Below are 17,775 nucleotides of genomic sequence, written 5' to 3'. Positions count from 1 at the left end.
CCCCGTGGCTTATCACGTACAATGTGTCGGAGCGCTATCCATTAGCAGCGCGAGTGTGACATAGTGATGTCATTATGTTACAGAAGTAAACAAAGGAGTCTAATGGAGGTATTTCAGGCAGGCGGGAGTGCATGGGAGAGAAACTTTTGGATTGAAGCCTTTGCAGACCATTTACAAACCTATATAACACATGAATGTGAAAACAACAGTGGCAATGGTAAACATTAAAACATAGTGTAACAATAACCCAATTAATGAAGAGGCATAATAGCCACCTACTCGTACCAGACCAATTAAGGCTCTAGCAGCAAACCACCACGTGTACTGACAAGAATGTGTTTTCTTGCTCAAGGCTTCGACCTTTCATTTGTTAAAGGAAAATAAATCCTTTTCATTACATTTCCTGGACCAGATCTCCCCTGTCTGTCTGTGCATCTATTTGATGTACTAGTTACATGCCACAACGCATTTGTTAAGGGTAGTTGGTCAACGTGGGGTACCAAAATATAATGTCGGCAGACCCAACCAACGAGGTGTGAAGAACAATTTCGGTGGCAATATTCTGTCTCCGCAGACTCCTCCAGTGAGCATTAGAAAGAAAGTTGATGGAAGATAGATATCAAAATGCATTTCAAAGTCAAGATTAAATGAGGCATAAGTATACACATCACTGCAGATTCAGGCTGAGGGAATTACGCCGCGGTTCATTGACTGGAGGAAACACTTTCCCTTCACCTTCCCTTAATACTTTTTGCAGGGTTCTGCTATAGGCCAACTGCCTCCCATGCTAACACTAAATAGCACCCGATAACCGTACTTACAGCCAGACTTAAGAGTTTTAGGTAGTGGTAATTACCATTTTAACTCTGCCCACCTCTTTGCACAGCAGCATCTACACTGTAGACAACGCGGTGAGGGCTGACAGGGAAAAGACCACTCTTAAATGTCAGGACAGGATAAAGAGTGTAAAAGAAAAACTGTGATTCTGTCTGAGGAGTCATTACCTCCCGTCTGACCTATTGAAAAATGTACAGCAATATCTCCTAAAGACGTGTCCCTGAGCTGCGGTTCCACCCCGACACACCGGTTAGGTCGTAATCACACACTTATGTACCTTAGCGACTTTACTGTCTCCATAAAACGGAAATATGTGAGCTGTTTTTTTATGCAATTTAAGAAAGGTGTTAGTAGGATAATAGACATGGCAATGAAACTCCCGTTCATGAATGCTTTTTATATTTTGCCATCTCCTCCCAGATCATTGCTCTGCCTGTGATAGTAGGGATTTTCTTTTGTGCATGGTACTAGTACAGTATGACTCCAATGGGGGGAATTAAGTCAATATGCATATACAGTATGCAACGATATGGATACAAAAGCATTGAATAAAATATACAACATTCAAAGGTCCTTGTAAAAAAGACTAATAGTGCTAAGGTCTACTGAAATACTTATTTTCTTCACATGGTGTGTACTACAGTAACAGGGTTGCAGTTTAGTTAGAGCTAAAAGAGGACATATTAAACACATTTTCAGGTTCATATTTGTATTCTCTCCCTCTACTGTGAACTGTTTAAATGCTTTAATGTTAAAAAATGCCTTTACTTTTCTCATACTGCCTGAGCTGCAGCCCCTCTTTTCACCCTCTGTCTGAAACCAGAGCCCAGTCTGCTCTGATTGGTTAGCTGGCCGGCTCTGTTGTGATTGGTCAACCGCTGAGATTTTGTCCCACCCCTTAGCCGATCACGTACAATGAGTTGGAGCGCTAGCTAATAGAAGCGCAAGAGTTACATAGTGATGTCATTGTGTTACCAAAGTAAACAAAGGAGTCCAATCGAGGTGTTTCAAGCAGGGGGGGGGGGCTTGGGATTTTAGCCTTTGCACACCATTTACATCACAAAAACCCATATAACATACTTTAGGAAAGGGAAAACCCCCAAAAAGCATTTTAGGGCCCCTTTAATGCCACAGTATTTGTCCGACTTCAGCCATGGATTTCCTCTTGCTTGCTCTGCTAGATCGGGATCTGGTACTCCAACAACACCCTGGCAATGAACTCCACCAGTCTGGACATCAATGTTTCGGAGACGCTGGCCAACAAGACACTCATCGTCACCACCATAATGGTACGTTAGCCCCTGCCCCCGTGCTGCTGAGGTCATGGATGTTGTTGTGCCGCAGCTCAAGCTGTTTTGTGCTAATTTTGCTGTCACTGTAGCTGTCATAGAAGCTGACAGAGCACTGAGAGAAATGTGTTACTGAATTCAAACCGCCAGAACATTGGACCTCTCATAGTCTCCGAACACTTCGAGGGTGTCTCTGTCAGGTTTCCATATGAGTAATGTCACATCAGCAAATCAATAAATCCCTCACACGATGCTGCTCCATCTTCCCCACGTCGGCATGGATGTATATTAAAAACCCTTACATTTAATCCTCTGCAGCGTTTTGCTCAAATAAAACATTAAATATGCTTTGTTGACATGACTGTTGACGTAACAATAATGACAAAGCTTGATTACTTGCTATTATTATACTTTTTTAGGAAAATTAGGTAAATAACAAATCATATGGCAACGAATAATCCTACATTCCTTTAAAACATACACAAAACATATATCTATTTTGGTTATACAATGCGAACAAGAGAGCTATTTCACTGACTTGGTTTGTGCCCATGTGTCCTCGGGGGGTTCTGCTTATGTCCTAGCCTTCTGAAATAACACTTGAAATACAATCAGAAATGTTACTGAAAGCTTGCAGACCTTTTAAAGTGATTGTTCAGCTCGGAAGATATCCTGTCTTTCAGACCAAGGTATTGCTTAAGCACTAATAACATCTAAATCCTACTTTTCCCATAATGCAACTGTTTATAATCCTTTTGTTTAGACTCTTCCTGACTGGTTTAACCAATGTCTTTGTACATACATATAACTTAATTTGAGTAATGACTCAAAATGCTTTGGACAGAGTTACATATGGAAACATAATCAAATCAAAAGCATGAACAATACAACTTGTGCTTCCTAATCCTAATGCAATCGTTCTCTATTTGGAGAATTTTAATTATTACATTACATTTTCTGACCGAGATCGATAGCACTCTGGTAAATAGTCAGTTTGCTTATTTCAAAGAATAAACTGTATGGATTTAAATAAAACCGACAACATGTTCATTAGTGATGTTTAAAGGTGGATTTTAACATCTGTGTAGCGGCCAAAATCCTATAGAACTAAAACAGCCGCTGAGGCACTAGTTAGCGGATCTTACGCAGGGCAGTGATCATCCAAGTCCAGACAAGAACCTCCATTTGTGCATTTTATTCCAATATAAAAGTACAATGAACAGGTTTCCTATATCTCGTTCCTTAAGCCGTTCCTATGGCTTTCCTTTGTGTGGCTTGAAACACCCTGGTAAAAAACCGTTTGCCTACTGGTGCTCTGTTCCCACCTCCACCTGTCTCCAATATATACAATTACACCAGGTGCCCAAACATGCCTTCAAAATAAAAGCATAGAAACTACTTTAACTTATGACACTAACTAAGAATACATTTACAATAAACACTATAAACAGCAATAAAATAAATATTAAACTATTACATAATATAAAGAGATATATAGCTCCAACAATCTGATAGAGCCAGGGTACACCTTGTTTCCAGACTAAGTAAGAGAGTGGTATTGATCTCCTCATCCCTCTCTACTTGAGAGCCATTTCCCCAAAATGTCCAACTATCTATTATTTACACAGTTGTTTTTGTTATAATTGAATTCGCTTTGAAACATTGAGTCTTACATTTGAGTCAGTAATCTTTGCTCAAATTCGATACTGTTAGTTTTGGATTGGATCGCCTTGTGTTTTTCCCCTTGCTTAGGAGAACCCATATGTGATGCGCAGAGAGAACTACCAGGACTTCCAGGGCAACGACCAGTACGAGGGCTTCTGTGTGGACATGCTGAAGGAGCTGGCAGACATCTTGAAATTCTCCTTCAGAATCAAGCTGGTGGACGACGGGCTGTACGGGGCGCCAGAGCCCAACGGCTCTTGGACTGGCATGGTTGGAGAGCTGATCAACAGGGTGGGCACACTCTCCCTCTCCCTCTCTTTCCGTTTCACATACTCACAGCAACATGCTCAAATGTTCTAACCAGTATCTCTAGCAACAGAAACGTATGCTCGACACACACACCCACACACTCACGCTGTAGCCCCAAACCACAACTCTGCTGTAACTTCACATGTCTCAAATTGCCCTCGGAGGGGAGCAAGACTCTTATCTAGGACAAAAGCTGACTCGATAATTCCTCAAAAGAGAGTGGTTGCGTTGCCTAAAATGTGTCTGCACCATCTTTTCCTCACACTATCCCCCTCCTTGCTTCCCGGTCCAAACATAGTGCGCCTCAGACAGACACTGTAGTGGAAGCAGGCTAATGAGAGCCCCTCTCTGCTTAATTACCATACGGTATACTTCAATTACCAGACTGTGGTCCCTGTGTGGGGGCTGCCACACTGGTGCTCCCCCGGCTCTCCACGCTCCTCTCCCTCGTGCCCTACCCACTGCCTGATCACTCAGCTCTAATTAGCGGCCCATGTTCATCAATTAGCTTTTAATGGAAGAGATGGAGGGGAGGCAGCGCGACCAGAGACCTCATACAGGTGCACAGCCCGGCCACCTAGTGCGTACTCGCAATTAGCCTATTTGAGCGTAATGTGTGAGTGTCTGTGCCAGAGGGGGAGTGCACGCCTCGATGTTTTTCCAAATGTGTTTTCAAGTGCCGCAGTCAAACATTTCATTTTTCATTCTGGAAATCAACATTTGAAAACTACCAAACAATGAGTTTATGTTCGGCATCGCCTTAAGTCCTACGGGGCGAATAGAAACAAAGTCAAGCTGCTCCACCAAATTGAAATCCGCTCAAGGATTGTATCGGTCAATCTCTTTTGAAACTCCATGAATCAGCTCACCATAGTAACATAAGAAAGGCCGTCAAGCATCATTGTCATTGTGACCTCAACTCTGTCAGGAACAGCTGGTATCAAATGGTTACCATCCAATCAGACACGCAGGTTTCCAGGATTTAAAAAGGTTATACAGAAGCACTCTTTTTTGCACTAGTCAATCCTAAAAATGAAATGTGGAGCTTATTTTCAGATTGAAGGGTTTTGAATGTATATACTGTGTTCAGTGTAATGTTATGTTCAATATATTTGTCCTTGTTTGATGTTCAAATGGAGCTGCAGCTCTCATGTTTCAGTGCAGCGTCGAGTGTCTTTCTATTTGTACGCCGGTATCTGCCCACTTCTCCCTGACTCTCCACCACTGCCTCTCTCTTTCCCTCTCCTCCTCTACTATCTTCACCACCTCTCTATCTTTGTCAATCCTCCAGAAAGCAGACCTGGCCGTAGCGGGCTTCACCATCACATCAGAAAGAGAGAAAGTTATCGACTTCTCTAAGCCGTTCATGACCCTGGGGATCAGCATCTTGTACCGAGCTCAACTGGTGAGGGTGTTATCTGGGTCTGCAGGGGGATACTCTCTCCAGATCCTGTGTTAGATCCCATCTCCTCTGTTTGTGCTGCTCTTAAGCCGACAGGGAGATACTGTACACTTGCTTTAGGATCCTTATGAAATCAGACTGAATCTTACATAACAGTTGATCCCATCGTTGAAGTCGAGGATTGTGTAGCGTGCGCTGTGTCCACTGTGAAATGTATAGGTGTAATTTAAATTGCTCAATAAGTCAGTGCTCCGTAGCTCCGTACCAGTGGCAGCTTTGCACTGCTAACGAGCTTCTGGGTCCAAGCCAAGTGTTCTTCAGCAGAAGGCATTGTGAAACGGAGCGTTTATGGATTGCAGCATTAGCGTTTCAAAGCACTGCAGACTCACTATCGGCGTGCAGTGAAGGACACTGCCCTCCTGTGGTGCAGAGGAGACACTCAGTGAGAGACATGACACCTCGTTTTTTAACACACTGTACCTTCCTGTCTCTTCTGCTCCATCCATCTCTCCACTTCACTTTGTTTCTCTTCCCTCCGTGCACCAGGGTCGGAAGCCGGGTTACTTCTCCTTCCTCGACCCCTTCTCTCCGGCCGTGTGGCTCTTCATGCTGCTCGCCTACCTGGCTGTCAGCTGTGTGCTCTTCCTGGCTGCAAGGTCAATACATTTCCTCACACAGTCTGTCGGCGTTTGTCATGTCGAACACGAGTTGCCTGTCAGATATCCTCATGTCCTCCCGAACACAACCTCCCGCAGACAGACTGACAGCGATCGAATGACTGATTGGTGCTGGCTTGAATGATCTGAGGGAGGTGCATTCCTGTACTGCGGTTTGACCTCAAGGCCGTTCAACCTGTATTCCCCTCTGTGTTTCTCCACCAGGCTGAGCCCCTATGAGTGGTACAACCCTCACCCGTGTCTCAGAGAGCGCAGGGACGTGTTGGAGAACCAGTACACGCTGGGGAACAGCCTGTGGTTCCCCATCGGAGGCTTCATGCAGCAGGGGTCAGAGATAATGCCCAGAGCGCTGTCCACCAGATGTGTCAGTGGGGTGTGGTGAGTTACACAGTCCATACATGTTATTGCTGTGGTCTATTACGGTGAAAATATATAGGTAATCCTGAACAAGTCCCTCCCACTTCCAAAAAGTGCTAAACTCATATGTTTCAGTACAAAGTATCCAAATGCTGCTTTGACAATGAATTGGTACAGATTTTTGACAATGAGAGCACCCTGAGGAATAGTCCGATAGTTATGGTATATGTGAAACTGAGAAAACAGAGAATAAATCTAAGTAAGGTTTAAAAAACGAAACACTTTGAGTCAACAAAATCTGTTTCACATTCATTGTCTTTGGAGCGGCTCCAGACCTAATACTACTCACAAGTTTGACAATTAATTCAATGGTTAATGGGTTTGAGAGAGAGCGGCTCATGCGCTCAAATATTGATTTAACCAACTTAGACCATGGATATATTATATTACATTGGAGTTATTCGTTTCAGAGTTTCCTCTGAAGTTTGTCTGCCGACCAGTTTAAAATCCCTGTTTTTGCTTATTTTTACTTTAATTAGATGTTTGAGATTCAATCTGCAGAGTTTTAACATTCAAGCGTCAAAGGTGTAAGCGCTTCTCGTAGCCTTTTAAAACATGTATTTATGAGCAAAGGGTTACAGAAGAGCAACCGATTTCTGAAATGTGAAAATAGTTAAGATAAATAATAAATACTATAATTTAAAAAATTGTAATAAAATACAATAAAATCCGTTCAAATAATAAAACGACTAATAGACCAAATTACCAAATTAAATAATTAGAAGCGGGCAGTAAATACCGATAACGACATGAAGTCCAATGTCATGATCTTTAACCTACTTTTGATTATTATAGGAAGATCAGCCATTTTACAGATACTTGGTAAACTGTTACTGTCCACACTAGATTCCTAATTTCTCTTCATCGTTGTGTTTAAAGCAATCCACTGGTTCTTCATCAGAAACTGCATTTTTCCTTGAGGATGCATTTTCCCTTCTCTTCTCCTTAGCACATCCGCTGTGTGAGATGATGACATTTAGATTTTAAAGTTTAACAGGATAAAGCTGAAATATCGCTCATGCAGTGAATTTCAGTCCCTGAGCACCGGGCACACGAAACAGAATGCTACACTCACAGAAACACCACAGTAGCCTGATGATAGTCCTGTGGCAACAGCAGGACCGACCGACACACACACACACACACACACACACACACACACACACACACACACACACACACACACACACACACACACACACACACACACACACACACACACACACACACACACACACACACACACACACACACACACACACACACACACACACACACACACACACACACACACACTGTACAGGATAACATTATCGCTCAGAGCTAAGGAGATAAAGGGTAGAGGAAGACAGGAAGAGCAAATTACACTGAGTTGAGCAAGATATGGGATATGGGATAGGGGAACATTATTAAGTAAAGGGAATACATAATTTTCTTTTAGAACAAAGTTTGAAGACATGCAAGAAAGGTCAGAAGAGAGTCCCATTCAAGAAGTGTTGGAGTATTTTGTCCTGTTTTAGTCTACAGTATGTAAGTCCTATAAACCTGACACCATTTCTTACTTACACTTAAAGGTGGGGTAGGTCATTTTGAGAAACCGGCTCGAGTGCGCTAGAATTTGAAAATACACAGCCCGAACAAATCTGCCACTTCCTCACAGAGCCCCTCCTCCAACACACAGGAACGCGCACATGACCAATGAGGGCACGAGATAAGTTTGTGCCCCGATGGAAGGCTGACAGGCAGGTAGGCCATCCAGTTACTTTAGCCGGGCCAAGGCAGATGATTGGTCGTGCTTTTTACAGCGCCACGGCTTCCACAGATGACATTTCATTATGGATTTTTTGTCAAAGCATTCAGATATTCATTGCTATCGGGATGTTAAGAGCATTCCATGGAATATAACAACAAGTGTATCTCGAGCCGGTTTCTCAAACTTACCTACCCCACCTTTAAAGTGAGTTGATATGATTATAAACACGGTGAAAACATTTATTTTGGGAATGTTTGAAAAGTCCTTGTATTTATTGGCCATTGTTGGCTGTGCTTCCAACAAGCAGGATTGATTAATAGTAATCTTCTTTTATTACTATTAATTATTTGAATGTGATAAAATGTCAGACATTCCCCCGAGGAGAATTTGATGATATATATGATTTGTTTTGACCCAGAAAGTCTATATATCTCACAATTCAAGATTGCGAGTCAAATTAAGAAAAAAATCTGCAGCTCTGTTTCCAAAAATGTCACCATAATTAATATTGTCAGAACCGTTTCTATTATTAAAGGGAAAAGGATAAGAATACTGCTGATTAACAGTTAAGTTTGACGATTTTAGAATCAGAATCAGAAAGCTTGGAAAGCATTGTTCCTTAAGCGTTACAAGAGCAAAGTAGCAGTGCAGATAATAGGCAAACATTAAAAGAGTAGACCTATATTATAAAAAAAAGTGGCAAGCACATAATAAAACTAAATAAGTATGTGGTAAAACATAAAAGACGGAGTGCACATGTAAAATGAATAGGAGCCATTATGACATTGTAAAAATCAATCAATCAATCAATCAATCAATCAATCAATCAATCAATCAATCAATCAATCAATCAATCAATGTTTATTTATATAGCCCAGTATCACAAATGTTACATTTGTCTCAGTGGTCTTCACAGTTTATACAGAATATCAGTATGACAATACGACACCCTCTGTCCTTAGACCCTCACATCGTACAAGGAAAAACTTCCAAAGAAAACCCAGTTTAAAGGGAAAAATGGGAGAAACCTCAGGGAGAGCAACAGAGGAGGGATCCCTCTCCCAGGACGGACAGACGTGCAATAGATTCCGTGTGTAAATTGAAAAGATAATACATTTGCAACATAGGTAGTCCAAATGTTTGGAAATGCATGTGTGTATAATAGGAAGATGAATCCACGAGGATATCCATCCAGGACCACAGCCACGACTCAAGATCCAGCGCTCGCGATCCAGGACACAGGACCGCAGGATCATCCATGACTCCGGATCCCAGCGTATATAGACACCAAAAAGAAAGACATTTGGGGAAGCTGGGTTAATCGGAACATGAGAGTACACGGGTATAGACAGAGAGAAGGAAGAAGTAAGATGTCCCCTGACAAACTAAGCCTATATCAGCAAAACTAGGGGCTGAATCTAATCAGCCCTAACTATAAGCTTTATCAAAAAGGAAGGTCTTAAGCGCACTCTTAAAAACGGATAGGGTGTCTGCCGCCCGAACACAAACTGGAAGCTGATTCCACAAATGTGGAGCTTGATAAGAAAAGGCTTTGGCTCCCATTGTACTTTTAGAGATTCTAGGAACAACCAACAACCCTGCATTCTTGGAACGCAATGCCCTAGTAGGACAGTAGGGTATAATGAGTTCTTTAAGGTAAGATGGCGCCTGCCCATTAAGGGCTTTGTAGGCGAGAAGAAGAATTTTAAATTCTATCCTGTGTTCTATAGGGAGCCAGTGTAAGGCAGCCAGAACAGGAGTAATGTGGTCCCTTTTCCTAACTCAGGTTAGTACACGAGCCGCAGCATTTTGAATCAGCTGAAGCGACATGACTGACTTCTTGGTACTCCCTGATAATAAAGAGTTACAATAATCCAGCCTAGAAGTAACAAATGCATGGACTAGTTTCTCTGCATCGTTTTGAGGCAAGATATGCCTGATTTTTGCAATGTTACGTAGATGGAAGTAGGCGGTCCTTGAAATTGATTTTATGTGGGCGTTAAAGGATAAATCCTGATCAAATATAACACCAAGATTCCTTACAGTCTCACTGGAGGCCAAATTAATGCCATCCATAGTTAGTATATCTTTAGATAATTTGTTTCGTAGATTCTTCGGGCCAAGTACAATAACTTCAGTTTTGGTCGTGTTTAACATCAAAAAGTTTAAGGTCATCCACATTTTTAAGTCCTTAAGGCAGTCTTGAATTTTATTTAGATGATTAATTTCATCAGGCTTGATTGATAAATATAGTTGAGTATCATCCGCATAACAATGAAAGTTTACAGAATGATTCCTTATAATATTGCCTAACGGAAGCATATATAATGCGAACAAAATAGGTCCGAGCACTGAGCCCTGTGGCACTCCATGGCTAACTTTGGTTTGCGTGGAAGATTCATCGTTAACACGTACAAACTGAGAGCGTTCAGATAGATAGGACCTAAATCAGCCTAAAGCAGTTCCCTGTATGCCAACTAAGTGCTCTAGTCTTTGCAATAGGATATCATGGTCGATAGTATCAAATGCAGCACTGAGATCGAGCAAAACAAGAATAGAGACAAGTCCCTTGTCTGAGGCTATTAGAATATCATTTGTGACTTTAACCAGAGCTGTCTCTGTGCTATGATGTGTTCTAAAGCCAGACTGAAAATCTTCAAATAAATCATTGTTTTTTAAGTCATCACACAACTGTTTTGCGACCGCTTTCTCAAGAAAGAGGAACGGAAGATTAGAAATAGGTCTATAGTTGGCTAAAACCTCTGGATCGAGGTTGTGCTTTTTAAGAAGCGGTTTTATCACTGCTACTTTGAATGATTGTGGAACATAGCCTGATAATAAAGACATATTCATAATATTTAATAAAGAAGTGCTAATTAATGGAAAAACTTCCTTCAACAGCTTAGTTGGAATTGGGTCTAACATGCTCGTTGATGGTTTAGAAGAGAGAATCATTGAATTTAATTGTTCAAGGTTAATGGCTGAAAAGCATTCTAGTTTACTATCTAGTGTAATATTAGAACTTACGTTTCCGGGAGCTGTTGATAACACTATACTGGTCAAAGGCAAGAGGTCATTAATTTTGTTTCTAAGAGTAACAATGTTATCGTTAAAAAAGCACATAAAATCATTACTACTGAGTGCTATGGGAATAGAAGGCTCAATCGAGCTGTGGCTCTCTGTCAGCCTGGCTACAGTGCTGAAAAGAAATCTTGCATTATTCTTATTCTCATCTATTAATGAAGAGTAGTAGGCTGCTCTTGCTTTACGCAGTGCTTTCTTATATTCATTGAGAGTAATATGCCAAATTAAACGAGATTCTTCAAGTTTAGTGGAACGCCATATCCTTTCAAGTTGTCTAGACTTTTGCTTTATTTTGCGGGTTTCGGCATTATGCCATGGAGCTAATCTATGTTGTTTTATTTTCTTCTTTTTCAAAGGAGCAACAGAGTCTAATTTTATTCGCAGCGCATCTATAGCACTATCAACAACATGATCAATTTGGGGTGGTGTACATTTTGTATACGTTTCCTCCCCTACATGCAGACATGCTATCGAGTTAAGTATTGGAAAAAAAAAGTCTTCTTCACGTCTCTTCTAAATAGTTAAAATAGAGTGTATATTGCAATTAAACCTGAAGGAAACTGTTTTGCCATATAAGTGTCGTACTCATTGTCCATCCATGCTAACCTTATCTCCATGTGTCCTCCCCTGTCTGCCCTGACAGGTGGGCGTTCACCCTGATCATCATCTCCTCCTACACGGCCAACCTGGCGGCCTTCCTCACCGTCCAGAGGATGGAGGTCCCCATCGAGTCTCCGGACGACCTGGCCGACCAGACCAACATCGAGTACGGCACCATCCACGGAGGGAGCACCATGACCTTCTTCATGGTACGACCCACTCGTGGAATATGTCTGGGGTTTTTGAGTGAACATGTGTGTGACTGTGTGTGTGTGTGTGTTTCTTTAAAGGTCACCTATTATGCAAAATCCACTTGTTCACGTCTCTTCAACATGTGTCCCCTCTTCTTCATGTCTCTTCTACATCAACATGTGTCCCCTCTTCTTCATGTCTCTTCTACATCAACATGTGTCCCCTCTTCTTCATGTCTCTTCTACATCAACATGTGTCCCCTCTTCTCCATGTCTCTTCCACATCAACATGTGTCCCTTCTTCTTCTTCACGTCTCTTCTCCATCAACATGTGTCCCCTCTTCTTCATGTCTCTTCTACATCAACATGTGTCCCCTCTTCTTCATGTCTCTTCTACATCAACATGTGTCCCCTCTTCTTCATGTCTCTTCTACATCAACATGTGTCCCCTCGTCTTCACGTCTCTTCTTCATCAACATGTGTCCCCTCTTCTTCATGTCTCTTCTACATCAACATGTGTCCCCTCTTCTTCATGTCTCTTCTACATCAACATGTGTCCCCTCTTCTTCATGTCTCTTCTACATCAACATGTGTCCCCTCTTCTCCATGTCTCTTCTACATCAACATGTGTCCCCTCTTCTTCATGTCTCTTCCACATCAACATGTGTCCCCTCTTCTTCATGTCTCTTCTACATCAACATGTGTCCCCTCGTCTTCATGTCTCTTCTACATCAACATGTGTCCCCTCGTCTTCATGTCTCTTCTACATCAACATGTGTCCCCTCGTCTTCATGTCTCTTCTACATCAACATGTGTCCCCTCGTCTTCATGTCTCTTCCACATCAACATGTGTCCCCTCTTCTTCATGTCTCTTCCTCATCAACATGTGTCCCCTCTTCTTCATGTCTCTTCCACATCAACATGTGTCCCCTCTTCTTCATGTCTCTTCCACATCAACATGTGTCCCCTCTTCTTCATGTCTCTTCTACATCAACATGTGTCCCCTCTTCTTCACGTCTCTTCTACATCAACATGTGTCCCCTCTTCTTCACGTCTCTTCTACATCAACATGTGTCCCCTCTTCTTCACGTCTCTTCTACATCAACATGTGTCCCCTCTTCTTCACGTCTCTTCTACATCAACATGTGTCCCCTCTTCTTCACGTCTCTTCTACATCAACATGTGTCCCCTCTTCTTCACGTCTCTTCTACATCAACATGTGTCCCCTCTTCTTCACGTCTCTTCTACATCAACATGTGTCCCCTCTTCTTCACGTCTCTTCTACATCAACATGTGTCCCCTCTTCTTCACGTCTCTTCTACATCAACATGTGTCCCCTCTTCTTCACGTCTCTTCTACATCAACATGTGTCCCCTCTTCTTCACGTCTCTTCTACATCAACATGTGTCCCCTCTTCTTCACGTCTCTTCTACATCAACATGTGTCCCCTCTTCTTCATGTCTCTTCTACATCAACATGTGTCCCCTCTTCTTCATGTCTCTTCTACACCAACATGTGTCCCCTCTTCTTCATGTCTCTTCTACATCAACATGTGTCCCCTCTTCTCCATGTCTCTTCTACATCAACATGTGTCCCCTCTTCTCCATGTCTCTTCTACATCAACATGTGTCCCCTCTTCTTCATGTCTCTTCTACACCAACATGTGTCCCCTCTTCTTCATGTCTCTTCTACATCAACATGTGTCCCCTCTTCTTCATGTCTCTTCTACATCAACATGTGTCCCCTCTTCTTCATGTCTCTTCTACACCAACATGTGTCCCCTCTTCTTCATGTCTCTTCTACATCAACATGTGTCCCCTCTTCTCCATGTCTCTTCTACATCAACATGTGTCCCCTCTTCTTCATGTCTCTTCTACATCAACATGTGTCCCCTCTTCTCCATGTCTCTTCTACATCAACATGTGTCCCCTCTTCTCCATGTCTCTTCTACATCAACATGTGTCCCCTCTGTGGAAAGAGACTCTGAAAGTTTCAGGAACAAAGATTCTCTCTCTTTTTGATCCATTTCTATAAAAACCTGTCTGAAAATGAGCTGATCAGATTTTGGCCACTTTGTGATGTCATAACGATGTGTTGTCTTGTGTAACCATTAGCCAATCAGCAACCAAGGTAACCCCCCCCCCCCCCCTTATCACCTGAATCTCCTCTAGAGCACCATTGAGTTCTTTGTAACCAAACCTCTCTCAGAGGGGCGTGGGGAGGGGCTCCTTATTTTCATCTAAAGTAACAGACAGAGAATCAGCACTTTGGAAACAGGGCTGAAACAGAGGGGATTATGGGTAATTGGAGCCAAACACTTCAGAGACATGTTCTGTCTCTGAGAGCTGTAACATATGGATGAAAAACAGCATAATCGGGACCTTTAAGTGATGTTGATTTGATGGCAGTGGGAGGTCGGCAGTCTAATTTGACATTTTCCTGAATATCCTTCAACGCTGTAAATGTTTCATGAGGTTTTTGGGTTTGTTTGTGCACGTGTGATTTAGTGGACTGTTGTTTGTTCTTATTGCTGTGCCCATAGTGAGTCCTCACACGCTACTATATCTCTGTTGTTTTCTTTATGGCTGTTTGTGATTGTGTTAAGTGGCTGCCTGCCGGTGTTTGCTCATGAGAGCGCTTCCAGCCTCTGTGTTTGTCAAAGTGGGGGTGTGTGTGTGTGTGTGTGTGTGTGTGTGTTTTGTCTTTGTGTGACGGTGTGTTTGCATGTGGGAGTGAGTGTAGGTGAGTATATGGAAACACTGTATTTGTTTATTTGTGTGCATGCATGGGAAATGGCTGCATGCCAAATTGTGAGTGTTTTTGCTTTACCTTCTCCTGGTGTCCGTCCACACGGAGGACATAAGAAAGAGTGCTCTGTGTTCCTCCTGTACATAAGCCAAGTTTAGTGCTGCAGTACGTCACCCCACTCAAAGCCTAATCCACACATACACACCTCGCATTATCACCCTCACATGCAGCCTTGTCGACTCTCTTCCTTTCTTCTCACACACATGCAACCTGTAATTGTTCACTTTAAACACTTAATCCTGTTTTAGAGCTTTCCATATTCGCTAAACCCCCTCCTGATTTACCTCCACCTGTATGAAAGATGATGCATCAGCTACGCCACGTGCGAATGATCTGTAGCCTTGATTCACCTCGCTATTTCCCCCTTCTCCTCTCCTCCTTCCTCTTTGCCATCCTTCACCCACTGTTCTACCTCAATAACCCTCCCCGTTTAGATGCATCTCTCTTTCTCTTATCATAATGAATAATAATACATTACATTTATAAAGCGCTTTTCCTGGTGCTCAAAGCGCTTACAAGCAAGTAAAACAAAATAACAACAAAAGTAGAAAGTGCTACGCTAGGAGGAATAAGGGCAAGGGGTTAGTGGATTAGGAGTTGAAGGCAAGAGTGAAAAGGTGAGTGTTGGCGGATCTGACGTGGCTGGGGAGGGGGTTCCAGAGTGAGGGGGAGGCTGCTGCGAAGGCCTGTCACCCCAGGTCCGGAGCTTTGTCCTTTGAGCTTATATCTTCCCTCTTTCATTCTTATCGATTTAACTTCTGCTTCAAAGACGAATGAACGTGTAAGAAGTACACATATCTGACATCAGTATTTCATTCTGGTTTGTTGTGCTCCTCTGCAGAACTCCCGGTACCAGACCTACCAGCGGATGTGGAACTACATGAACTCCAAGCAGCCCAGTGTGTTTGTGAAAAGCACCGAGGAGGGCATCGCCCGCGTGGTCAACTCAAAATACGCCTTCCTGATGGAGAGCACCATGAACGAGTACCACCGCGGCCTCAACTGCAACCTCACTAAGATCGGAGGCCTGCTGGATACCAAGGGCTACGGCATCGGCATGCCACTGGGTAATAACACATCTTTAAAACATACATGCCTGTAGGTAGCAGCCCATAATGTAAATAACTACCCAGTAAAACATCAAACTTAACTGAAAATACCACTACATAAATGTTAGAATACTCCATTTCAAGTTTAAAAAATAGTCTCGTGTTCAAATTCTCTGTAAAAGTACAGAGGTATCTTCAGCAAAATGTAGTTGTAATATAAAAAGTTAAAACGACTCATTCTGCAGAAACATATGTTATATATATATATAATGTTTTAGGGTTCTTCTTACGGTCATTCAAAACCTGGGAAAGTCATGGAAATTCAACTTGCTGATTCCAGGCCCTGGAAAAGTCATGGAAATGTAACTAAAGTTGCATCAAATATAATTTATATTTTAACTAATCGCCGAAATAGTAATACTATAATGATAATAAATACTGTATCGAACAGTTCATAAGCGTGCTCACTAGCGCCCCCCCCATTCAAAGGTCAAAAGGTCCGGTTTATTTCATTTTAAGGATGCGCACCAAGCATCTCCAGGTGCTCCTTTGAGAACCAGGGCAAAAGGTGATGTGCACCCCGCCCTGCCTATAGTAATGAACCGTAAAATGGCTTTTAACTGACGAGGTATTTTGCTGGTGAGATATTTGAGTTGCTTTAGCCTGTAGAAGCTAGTAAGCCTACTATTTGATTTGTTTTAGGCACAACATGTTGCAGACCTTATTTTCCTGTTCCATGTTAAAATAAACCCTTTCCAGTGGTCCGCTGAGAAACAGTAATGTTTTTGGTCATGTAAAATTAGGTAAAGGTCGTGGAGAGGTCATTGAAAATCATTGGTGAAAAAGTGGATGAACCCTGATACGTGACACTAGTATCAGTGACACTCTGTATCAGACAATAAAATAACACACTGCTCAGATCTAAAGCTTTATTAAAATCAGACATGACTCAGCAAACTCTTGATGCACTGTTACACAACTTACCTACAGACCTTATTGGTCCAAACAAAGACATTGCAGTAGACAAGCAGTGCAGTACCAGGGATGTAAACGTATATCTATGCCTGTTGTGACCAGTCCGTCAGTGGCTCAGTCAGTACGGGCTTGGACTGTGAGCCGTAGGGTCGCCGGTTCAAGTCCCTGAACAGAGCTAAATATGGAGTGTGGACTTCTACTTGGAGAGGTCCCAGTTCACCTCCTGCCCTGCCGTGGTGCCCTTGAGCAAGGCACCGGACACCCCCCTTCCCCCCCACTCACATTGCTCCCCGGGCGCTGTGCACCAGGGCTGCAGTCGAATAGTCCAAAAATCAGTTCTAACCCTATCGTCTATTCCTTGACCTCTGAGTGAAACGTCACGGGGTTAAGGGATAGTGGATAGGAGAATTCAAAAGGACTTAGGAGAAGAGACTGCGGTACTTTGGAGAATCCGAATGCACTTTACCTGAGCAAATTGGATGCTGCGTATCACAGTGCTCTGAGATTTGTCACAAATTGTAAAGCGCTTACTCATCACTGTACACTGTATGCCAAGGCAGGTTTACCATCTCTCTCTGTACGGAGGCTCAGTCACTGGTACACTTTTATCTATAAAGCTTTGTTGGGTAAACTCCCGTATTATATCTGCTCTCTGATAACACAGAGAGTTGCAAGCAGCTATTGTCTGAGGTCACATGATGTGGTCTTGTTAGATGTGC

General features: G+C 42.6%; 1 protein-coding gene across 1 annotated transcript in view; it reads left to right on the top strand.

Moving 5' to 3' along the window:
• grik5 (glutamate receptor, ionotropic, kainate 5) overlaps window positions 1–17,775 on the top strand; it is a 143,229-nt gene that overhangs the window by 115,946 nt on the left and 9,508 nt on the right. Inside the window, 7 exon segments of the mRNA XM_034102321.2 lie at window positions 2,019–2,126; window positions 3,879–4,082; window positions 5,392–5,505; window positions 6,049–6,158; window positions 6,384–6,557; window positions 12,077–12,242; window positions 15,874–16,099. Of these exon segments, the coding sequence (XP_033958212.2) occupies window positions 2,019–2,126; window positions 3,879–4,082; window positions 5,392–5,505; window positions 6,049–6,158; window positions 6,384–6,557; window positions 12,077–12,242; window positions 15,874–16,099 (1,102 nt within the window).

This window comes from Pseudochaenichthys georgianus, chromosome 16 (assembly GCF_902827115.2).
Source record: "Pseudochaenichthys georgianus chromosome 16, fPseGeo1.2, whole genome shotgun sequence".
NCBI lineage: Eukaryota > Metazoa > Chordata > Actinopteri > Perciformes > Channichthyidae > Pseudochaenichthys > Pseudochaenichthys georgianus.
Note: the sequence above shows the minus strand (reverse complement) of the source record. Positions and strands in the feature narration are given on the sequence as shown.